Here is a 10,781-nt window from a genome sequence, read left to right on the forward strand (position 1 = left end):
CTAAAGAAAAATTATAAACAATAGGTATTTTAAACGTTTTATAAGGAAAGCACTTTTATAGTTAAAATGATGGTCTCTATTCATTTAAATGTACATTTCTGCTATTCTGTGCTGTGATAAACTCCCATGTATAGACCCACTCATAATCATACGGTGTTGGCTGATTGTAACACTTATTGTATACCTTTCTCGCCTTTCGTAGGCTACAGAGACGTGAAACCTAAAGCCGACGACAAGCAGCGTTAGGCTACTTATTTTGTGAACTTTATTAAATTAGAAACCTTTGATTGGTTTCGTTGATGATGCAGATTTCGATATTTCCTACCGCACTTGAAGGCAACCATGAGCGCAGCAGCTCTGCAGGCGGGCTCAGCGCCAACTTAACAGACAGATACAGATATCCTCTGTCCTTCCTCACCTACTCACACACACACACACACACACACACACACACACACACACCCATGAATGCAGCATCTGGACTGCTCTCTCCTCACTGGATCTTTGGAAACTTTAGAAATCACTTTGAGTCCGTGTTGCACTTTCAGACAGATGTTTTCAGTTTGACCTCCTCCTTCCACACGTCTGGTAAGTTTGAATGACTTTTTAACAGCTTATAGGTATTGTGTGATTATAAAAGCAGACAGGCTTGTTGTCCATACCGTGAAACATGCGCAGTGTATCTGTTGAGAAGAAAATGACACTTTCTGTGTAAATGTGCGCCAGAAGAAGTTTGCGGCGGTGTTGGTCACGCTTGTCTGGAATGTGCGCTCTCTGACAGACTCGGATAGCTGTGATCAGTCACTTATACACTGGGAATCTTCTGTGTCAGCATTATTTAGTGATGCCTGCTAATGACATGAGCGTTGGGACACTGTGTTCTCTGAAATAGTTGATGTTGACTTACATAAGACACAGGCCCTCCCCCTCCTGAGAGCAGTTATGAAGAAATGAAATTTGTTATCAAGATAACGATGCATATTAGTGATTATCAGCAATAGATGATAACATCTTGGATTAAAGTTGTAGTTTGTAGTAACGACACTGTGCAGTAGCTTGCAGGTAGTTCAATTGCATAGTGACTCAGGTAGTTTAAGTACTCTTTTGCCATTGTAGTTAACTAGTGAAAATACACATAACTCTGGGCCATAATAGGAAAGTAATGATAAAAAAATGAAAAAATAAATGACCATTGCTTTTTAAAAATCAGCTCACCTATGAAACATTATTAGTAGAATTTTTCTAATTAGTGGCACTAACAGAACAATAATTAGAATCACTGGTAACCCCTGTGTTTACCCTATTTCATGTCAAAATGGCTGCTGTGAAAAAGGTCTGTTGGTAGCTTGCAAAGCTTCCCCAACACTGCAAAGCAGGTCCTAACTATGTTCAAAACTCACCATTCAACCTAATTTATCCAGTTCTAACAAAGACGTCAAGACATCTTGTGACTTCCAAATGACCTGAATCATGCTGCTGAGAAGGAAACAGCACAGTGATAAAATGGAGGGAAAAGTAGATGGTTGGCTGTGTCTGTTGGTCTCTACACTACATCATATTATCTTTGTTTTTTTCCCACGGGAACATATTTCAAGAAGAATCAGCTGAATTGATTTATGCCGGACGGAAAATCGTTTTATTGCATTAGACAAGATGAGAAAGGGTTTCACAATCAGCACAGACGTCCAGGATAGTTTTCCTGAGCAAAGCAAAGGAATGAAAGAAGGGAAAAGTAATAATATCCTATTTGCAACAGCAAAATCTATGTGAATTTTGTTTTCCACTCTCTTTCATATCACATTCTCTGTTATTTCTTGCCTGTTGTGTTGTTCCAGTTTGTCCCTAATTGTTGGTTCTGTTCAGGATGTCCCCACCCATTGGTGCCTGAGGCGAAGGAGAAGATGGGGGCAGACGGGAGGGACATACATCCAGTGATATGACTGATATCTACAGGGCCAAATCACCATAAGCTGCTTTTCTCTCAACGCAACTGTAGCACGTCTCGCTACTTCCAAGGGTTCACTCAGCACACAGACCACAACAGAGATTAACAAGCAAGACAACGTTATTACTATTGTCAGCCACACACACTATTGAGACAGCTGAGCTCACTTCCAGAATCCATGAAGGTTTCCTGTGTCTCACGGGTCCAGCACACTACTGCAACATAAAGGGTAGAGTGATTACTCCATGAGTACCAGCTGAGATCATCAACTCACCTGGTGCTGCTCTCACAATCCTTCTCTCCTGCAGCTGAGTGCAAACCACACCCACCTCCACAGCAACTTTTCAGACCTTTAGTGAACAAGTGAGTACAACACTACATCACTATTTTTTCAATGCAGCAGAGAGGAGGAAGGAAAATCACCACGTTTCTTCATCCGCAGCCTGCAAACCCAAATCTGGTCAACGTGTGAATTGGTCTCGGCTGCTGTCTGAAAAGCAGTATGAATTGCAGTGGCCCCTTTCCAACGCATTTCTGTTCAATACTTAACTGACGCCAGCGTCTTCAGAAGACGCTGAGGAAGATGGTGACCATGAGGAGGATCCTCCATGTGAAGGGAGATGTGATGTGCACAATGCTGCTACTGGTGTTATTCTGCCTGCTGCTCTATGCCCGCCAGGTAAGGCTGGGACCAATCACAGCATAGGAAGGGGTAGATTAAAGACTTGTGTTGTAACTACAATACAGTCTTCTCGTCCTTGAAAAAGTACTTTAAAATCACCTTCCCACATCCAATCAAATTCCATCCATGTTTCCAGGTGGTGCTTTCCTCTGGGTGGGACAGACCCATGTGGAAGTTGGAAATCCATGGCTCTACCAGCTCCAGCAGGACCCTGCTGGGCACCAGTGGGGCCAAAGTAGGCCAGGAGCCTCCTGGGGTAAGTCCTGTGTGTGCATGTCCATGTACAGTGCATCCGGAAAGTATTCACGGTGCTTCACTTTTTTCACATTTTGTTATATTACAGCCTTATTCTAAAGGGATTACATTTTTTGAAATTTTTGCAAATTTATTAAAAATAAAAACAAATCACATGTACATGCGTATTCACAGCCTTTGACATGACACTCAACACTGAGCTCAGGTGCATCCTGTTTCCACTGATCATCCTCTTCATGTTTCTACAACTTGATTGGAGTCCACCGTAGGTAAATTCAGTTGATTGGACATGATTTGGAAAGGCACACACCTGTCTATATAAGGTCCCACAGTTAACAGTGTATGTTGGAGCACTAATCAAGCCATGAAGTCCAAGGAATTGTCTGTAGAGCTCCGAGACAGGATTGTATCGAGGCACAGATCTGGGGAAGGGTACAGAAACATTTCTGCAGCTTTAAAGGTCCCAATGAGCACAGTGGCCTCCATCATCCGTAAATGGAAAAAGTTTGGAACCACCAGGACTCTTCCTAGAGCTGGCCGCCCGGCCAAACTGATCGATCAGGGGAGAAGGGCTTTAGTCAGGGAGGTGACCAAGAACCTGATGGTCACTCTGACAGAGCTCCAGGGTTCCTCTGTGGAGAGAGGAGAACCATCCAGAAGGACAACCATTTCTGCAGCACTCCACCAATCAGGCCTGTATGGTACAGTGGACAGACAGAAGCCACTCTTCAGTAAAAAGGCACATGACAGCCCACCTGGAGTTTGCCAAAAGGCACCTGAAGGACTCTCAGACCATGGAAAACAAAATTATCTGGTCTGATGAGACAAAGATCGAACTCTTTGGCCTGAATGCCAAGCGTCATGTCTGGAGGAAACCAGGCACCGCTCATCACCTGGCCAATACCATCCCTACAGTGAAGCATGGTGGTGACAGCATCATGCTGTGGGGAGGGTTTTCAGCAGCAGGAACTGGGAGACTAGTCAGGGTTGAGGGACAGATGAATGCAGCAATGTAAAGAGACATCCTTGATGAAAACCTGCTCCAGGAGCTCTGAACCTCAGACTGGGGCGAAGGTTCATCTTCTAAAAGGACAACGACCCTAAGCACACAGCCAAGATATTGAAGGACTGGCTTCAGGACAACTCTGTGGATGTCCTTGGGTGGCCCAGCCAGAGCCCAGACTTGAACCCGATTTGAACATCTCTGGAGAGATCTGAAAATGGGTGTTGAGCTTGAGAGGTCCTGCAAAGAAGAATGGGAGAAACTGCCCCAAAATAGTTGTGCCACGCTTGTAGCATCGTACTCAAAAAGACTTGAGGCTGAAAATTGCTACCAAAGGTGCTTCAACAAAGTATTGAGCAAAGGCTGTGAATACTTATGTTCATGTTATACTTTTGTTCTTTATTTTTAATAAATTTGCAAGAATTTTAAAACTACTTTTATGTTGTCATTATGGGGTATTGTGTGTAGAATTTTGAGGATAAAAAGAATTTAATCCATTTTGGAATAAGGCTTTAACATAAAAAATGGGGGAAAAGTGAAGCACTGTGAATACTTTCCGGATGCACTGTAGGTACCAGAATCAAAGTGTCTTCATAGTATAATGTATAATGGGTATACGGTCAACAATGCTGTGACTTGCTGCTGCGTTTCTGGGAATTTTACATGGATCACAAAGGGATCAACAAGGAAAAAATAATAACCAGCTGTTGTCAACTAAACACAGTATCAATATGATTCCATCTGTCAGAGACCTTTCACTGCTGCAGTGGTCAGAGGTCCGTGGTCTGTTATGGGCAGGCTATGGAACTGTATGGTTAGTGTGGTGTAGTGGTGCCAAGAGAACTGGGTACAGGTTGTTTTTTTTCTGCCCCAGTTATTTATTTATTTTATGTGGCCTGTCCAGCAAAGAAAACATTCTGTGTTATAAACAGTGACATCTAAGACTACTCTTGCATATTGTCACTAATCATCTGCTGCTTGACTTCAGGGAGTAAGGATCGTTATGAACTTAACATGAGACACTGAAGAGGTGCAGATATTACAATCGATACTGGCCCACAGCCGGCTGAAATAACATGAATTGTGCATTTTGAGTAAAGTATTACTTATTTCTTACTCCACCCACTCATGAAAATTGGACAACTATGTCATGCCTTCGCCATCCTAGGAAAAACATACAGCTCGCAGAACACTACTTAATGATGAGCATCAGAGTGGATTTAGAAATGGGCAGAAGTAGAAGAAGTAGATATACGTCATATACCTCTGCATAACCTGCACTCCAGCACTGTTCGTTAAATTGCTTTAATGGTAAAACAGGAATTTGTTGTTCTCTTAATTTCTTTGCACAGCTTTAAGAAAGCAATGGGATCAAGGAGGATCATGTAGAATCCACCATGATCCCATTTTTCATCTACTGCTCACGTTGTAATGCAGAGTGCTTCTTCCATTGCTTTTAAGGTAATTAGAGGTGGGTCTGCATTATTCTCATCTCACAAATTGTAAGGTTTCCATATAACTGACGCAGTTGCATTCTGATAAGGCAGCTTAAACCTGATTTGAAGAGGGCATTTGCTGTAGTAGCAGGAGAAGGCGGTGGGGACTGCGATGGAAAATATAAGGATAATGCTGTTTGAGCTCAGAAAGACAGCACAGAGAGTGTGGAGACATTTTCATTTACTGTCTGCTGCTGTACAGTGCGTGCTGTATGAATATTCATACTGCATATGTAGAGTGCATCGATATATGTACACACAGTATGTTTGTGTTTATGTCTGCGTGAATGTCCATCTGTACTGATTCACAGTGAGGGTCCAACACATTTTATAATGAACCAGGATGAAAAACACACAGCAGTATGAACAGGAATAATGATGCTGTTTTTTAATATCATGTTTATAATTTCTTATTTATGTTTGTGAAGCAATTCTGAGGAGCATCTTTGCACAGAAATGCATACTTTTATTATATTCTCATTAGGATGACATTTACTTGTTATATTAAATGTTCTGTCTTCTGTCTCGTGTCATTTCTCCTAATTAGCAGTTCCTATCCAGCCCTTCAGAACCACAGCTGCCTCCCTGCAAGCCCCAGTCCAAGTCTAAACCTCCTCAGCCCAAGTCCAAACCTCAGGCCAGATCTAAGGGGAAATCCAAGTCGCGTCAGAAGAATGTTGCGCCCACTAAGACCACTGGCAAGCCCCTGCCAACGATGCCACCATTTGACTTTGAGGGCTATCTGAGAGAAAAGGACAACAGAGACTTTAAGCTGCTCATTGACCAGCCAGAGAAATGTCACATTGCAGGAGCAGAGGAAGAAGCTGCTCCCTACATGCTTATTGCCGTGAAATCTATCGCTGCAGATTTTGACAAACGTCAGGTAAAATATGTCGTGCTGTGTGACGGCCTTTGCCAAAACAAACACGTTAGTTTTGTGAAATTAGCTGTGACTCAGTACAGAAATTTGGCTGTATTTTATTTTCATAACAGATGCTTTAAAGTTTAAAGCTGCTATAATTTTGTAGTAACAATGGATGGTGGAGACCAAAACCAGAGCTAAAAGGAGAGAGATATTCAGTCCCTCCAGGAAGTACTCATTAAGAAATAAGGTGGACTAAATTGCTGGTGCTCAGTACTGGTGAGTACTGGACCATTTCAGGCACTGATTCTGTCCAATCATTGCAATTTTTCCACAAATTTGATCAATAATTGTAGTTTATTATAGTTTCCTATTCAAAACGTTGAGCCATACGTCACCAAACTCACTTCCTTGTTTCTAGTTGTGAAGATGCCAGACCATGCAGACATGTGCAATGCCAATGGCTCACATTTACCCTTCAAACTGTGCAATTTTATTCTTACTGGATCAAGCTGCCTTGGACTTTTAATTAATCTTTGAAAAAGCAAAGAAATACCTCAACAACTTTGTCCCACAATGTCTTTGCAATGCCTACTAACATTGCACCATGCATTGCCATGAAATCAGGCATTTTAGGCAGCAACAATCCCCCAAAAAGTCCTCATGGGACCGAATATTGTCCCTAAATAATAAACACACAACTCATCTAAAATGAATATTATGAATACTAATGTTGGACTGTGTCTAAATAAGTAATTGTTGCCCCCCAAGTGGGCAAAAAATCTATTGATACAGGTTCAACCTAAAATTGTATTCACTCAATCAGTTACTTAAAAATAGTCTCTTTCTCTCTACATTTAATTATCTTTAGGTGGTACGTCGGACATGGGGGAAAGAGGGACTTTTCCAAAATGGCGTATCCATCCGAACTGTTTTCCTGCTGGGGGTTCCCAGGAATCGCACCGCTCTTCCTCTGTGGGACCGGCTCTTGACCTACGAGAGTCAAACCTTCAGGGATATCTTGCTCTGGGACTTTGACGACACCTTTTTCAATTTGACGCTGAAGGAAACACATTTTCTAAAATGGGTTAACAGCAGCTGTCCTCATGTCAAGTCAGTGTTTCTAAAACTAAATCAGGACTTGATCTGATTCTCTCATGTGACTCATATCTGATGCTTTTTCCTGTTATTGTTTCTCATGCAGGTTCATCTTCAAGGGTGATGCCGATGTGTACGTTAACGTGGAGAATATACTAGAGATGCTACAAGGTCAAAAGCCTGACGAGGATCTGTTTGTTGGTGATATTATAATCAACGCTAAACCCATTCGCCGGCGCAGTTCCAAGTACTATGTGCCTGAGTTTATTTATGGAGTGAGTTTGTACCCGAATTACGCTGGAGGAGGAGGGTTTGTCATGTCGGGGCATACGGCTCGGAGACTAAGCTCAGCCTGTCAACAGGTACTTCAGAGTTGGACAGTTTAAATATTTTAGCATGCCTGTTTTTAGGATTCATTTATCAGTATTTTTTTTTCATTTCAAGGTGGAGTTGTTCCCCATTGATGATGTCTTTCTGGGAATGTGCCTCCAGCTGATCGGCATCAAACCATCTCGCCACCAGGGCTTTCGGACTTTCGGAATTCCCCGTCCGTCTGCAGCGCCCCACCTTCAGACGTTCGACCCGTGCTTTTACAGGGAGCTCATGGTTGTCCACAGCCTCAGTGTTCCTCAGATCTGGCTCATGTGGAACCTCCTGCACGACCCCAAACTGATCTGCCACAACAGGACCAGCCCGACGTCCCAGCCCTTTAAGTGGAAGGGGAGGGTGGGAGAAGCCGAGGGAGAAGAGACGGACTACGGCGAGAAGCAGGTGTTTGTCACGCATTAGTGACTCTCTGGTTATAGAGCAGGATCTGCGGCCAACTTGAAAGGCTTGCGATGTGAAAAAAGCACAGTTGAGTAAAGTGAGACTTTGTCCAAGTTGGCAGATCCTCTGTGGGGAAATGAATTGGCAAATGTGCTTCAGATTTTTCAGCGAAGAAGGCCAAAGAGAATTTAGGCTTTGGCCATCTGAGCCCATCTTTATGTTCATACTGTGTTTGTGAACAACCACGCAGCAAGACCTTGCAGAGAAGATTGTGTGACGACTTGAATCTCACTGGACTTTTGAATGTGTAATCTTCAGAATGTATTGTGTTTATAATTGTTTACATAGAGGTACGGTAAGACCCATGAGGAACGTGGTTAGCTGGTTTAACCTTGTGTGTTTCTGAGACCACAACACTGTTAATATTGGGACTTTGGTTGGACTGTGTGGACAGCCAGGACTGCCAGTGGCTGTGTGTGCTGCGTGAGTGGAAAGACTGCAGAGGCTTTTTGTGTTCTCATCGTGACTCACAAGCAGAGATGTCCCTCACTTCCTTCCCTCCTTACGCTGGATAGAAACACAAATGGACGGTCGCATTATCTGTTCCCTGGAGGAACAACAAATGAAGCCTAAATGGAAACCAGCTGCACACTGGGAACCAGCTGGGACCATAGCGCGTGCACACACACGTGCACAGAACCTCTTGTGAATGTTTGTGGAAAAGCCAGACGTGTACTTTCATGTGAACAGTTATCACTATAATTATAATGATTTTGTTTTGTGAAATGTGTTTTCCTCTGCAACGCTCTGTATCTTTACCCTCATCTGTTTTCAAAATGTTAAAAATACTGCAAGGTAGATTTATGCTGACAGACTTATTCAACTGCATTCCAACGGCAAAACATGTTCAGATCTTAGACCGATATAAACACATTTGTGTGTATTTGTGTGATTGCTCAACGAGCTCATGTGCTCTGGACTTTTCCATTGTAACACGGCTCTCTGCTCTCTGTTTGTCTGCCCTTCACCTTCAACATAAAAACTTGATAGACATTCATGAACTCCCTCAGGAACTGTAAAACTGTGGCGATCCCCTGACTTTTGATTTAGCACTATCCTCAAAAGTTTAAAAATGAACTTGTCCAATGAAATTCCCATCAGCCTCAGCTGTACTTTCAGTTTAGCCCTAAACAACAAATGTTACCATGCTAAACTGAGACACGGATAACGTTATCCCAATTTGATAATAGATGAAAAATGTAATTACAGCTTGCACAGACTTTAAATTTAATCATTTCAATTTTGCACTCAACACGTGGGTCCAAACATTTTTAAACATCAAGCTAATTTGATTTTAAATGTTTAAAGGACCAGTGTGTAGGATTAAGTGCCATCTAGTGGTGTAGTCACGGTTTGCAGTTCCCTCACTTCACCTTCCTTTTCCAAGCGAGGTGGCAACGAAACGCACAAAAGAATTGAAAGGCCCTATCTAGAGCTCAGTCCTGGACTACTGTAGAAACATGGTGGTTCAACATGGAGGGCGACCCTCTGCGTCTGTGGATAAAAACTGCTAATTTAAAGGAAACAAAAACACAATTCTTATTTTCAGGTGACTGTAAACTAATGGAAACATAATTATGAATATTAAATTCCTTTTCTGCCAATAGATCCTCTTAAATGTTACACACTGGACCTTCTGTCTGGTATTGTCATGTCTGTTCAGTGTGGATAATTCAGAGTTTCAGCTCTGGGGCACTGGACTGTTTAATTACAACAGTGTGTGGAATGATCATCCATCACAGCTACAGAGGTAGCTGAGCTCCTACGCCGACATACACGATTAACTGATGTGGTTACTTTATATGTCCTGGATGTGCCATTTACGTACATGTTGGCAGACAGTTTAAATAAATAAGCTCCAGGCTGTGATGTTGTGTTTTCCCCATTTTTAAAGGAGGTAATTAAAGGTCCAGTGTGTAACATTTAGGAGGATCCATTCATAAGTATTTTTTCAATGGCGTATAACCAACTGAATATAGGAATTATATATATCTACAGACCACCACGTTTCTACAGTAGCCCAGAAGGGACAAACCAAACACTGGCTCTAGATAGTGGCATTCGCATTTTTTATGTGTTTTGTGGGCAACATAGTTTTTCCTTTGTGCTTGGAAGGGGAGGGGGAAACTACAGAGTTTCGATTTGCAACTACACCGCTAGATATCACTAAATCCTTCATGCTGGACCTTTTAAGGAAAACTCAAAACTATTTTTTTCCCCTTTCTTTTTAAAAAGAAGCACCAAAAAAATACCTCAAAATCTCACAGGAGAGAATACACTAGGTATTCCCTACCTGATCAGTACAAAACTATTCATGTCAATGTGACTAACAGGAATATAATTCTGCCAGGGCTTACACTAATACTAAACAGATGTTGAGGTTCAGCTCAAGTCAAACGTCAAATTTGCAAAATAAATTGAGTTTCGAGGTTGTGCAAAGTGAGGAAATAAAAACCTCCCAATCTTTTTCACATCCACATTTTTATTGTTTTTTCATATCCTGGTTGCACACACAGAAAATGAACTTTGATGTCAATGAACAGTGAGCATCTGATTTCATAAAGTCCAAATGTTGCATTGGAGTTGTTAGAGATGGCACAGCAGTAGCTTAC

General features: G+C 42.1%; 1 protein-coding gene across 3 annotated transcripts; it reads left to right on the forward strand.

Annotated features, from left to right (window-relative positions):
* Positions 1-384: 384 nt before the first annotated feature.
* Positions 385-10,648, forward strand: b3gnt9 (UDP-GlcNAc:betaGal beta-1,3-N-acetylglucosaminyltransferase 9). Of its 3 annotated transcripts, XM_051382703.1 has the most exons (8): positions 385-588; positions 1,864-2,308; positions 2,388-2,624; positions 2,764-2,883; positions 5,929-6,264; positions 7,115-7,356; positions 7,448-7,703; positions 7,786-10,648. In XM_051382703.1, the coding sequence occupies exons 3-8, from the start codon at positions 2,529-2,531 to the stop codon at positions 8,128-8,130; spliced, it is 1,395 nt and encodes a 464-aa protein (XP_051238663.1). In that variant the 5' UTR covers positions 385-588; positions 1,864-2,308; positions 2,388-2,528; the 3' UTR covers positions 8,131-10,648. The 3 variants fall into 3 exon arrangements, with proteins under 3 accessions (XP_051238663.1, XP_051238662.1, XP_051238664.1); XM_051382702.1 differs by having other exon boundaries at positions 1,864-2,624; XM_051382704.1 differs by having other exon boundaries at positions 1,864-2,624; positions 5,932-6,264.
* The last annotated feature ends 133 nt before the right edge of the window (positions 10,649-10,781 follow it).

The sequence above is a fragment of the Dicentrarchus labrax genome, unplaced genomic scaffold, assembly GCF_905237075.1.
Source record: "Dicentrarchus labrax unplaced genomic scaffold, dlabrax2021, whole genome shotgun sequence".
Classification (NCBI taxonomy): domain Eukaryota; kingdom Metazoa; phylum Chordata; class Actinopteri; family Moronidae; genus Dicentrarchus; species Dicentrarchus labrax.

Coding starts and splice junctions, on each gene's coding strand:
- b3gnt9 (XM_051382702.1), top strand. CDS start 2,529: ATGGTGACCATGAGGAGGATCCTCCATGTGAAGGGAGATGTGATGTGC. Junction 2,625..2,763: donor TGCTGCTCTATGCCCGCCAG/GTAAGGCTGGGA, acceptor CCATGTTTCCAG/GTGGTGCTTTCCTCTGGGTG. Junction 2,884..5,928: donor TAGGCCAGGAGCCTCCTGGG/GTAAGTCCTGTG, acceptor TCTCCTAATTAG/CAGTTCCTATCCAGCCCTTC.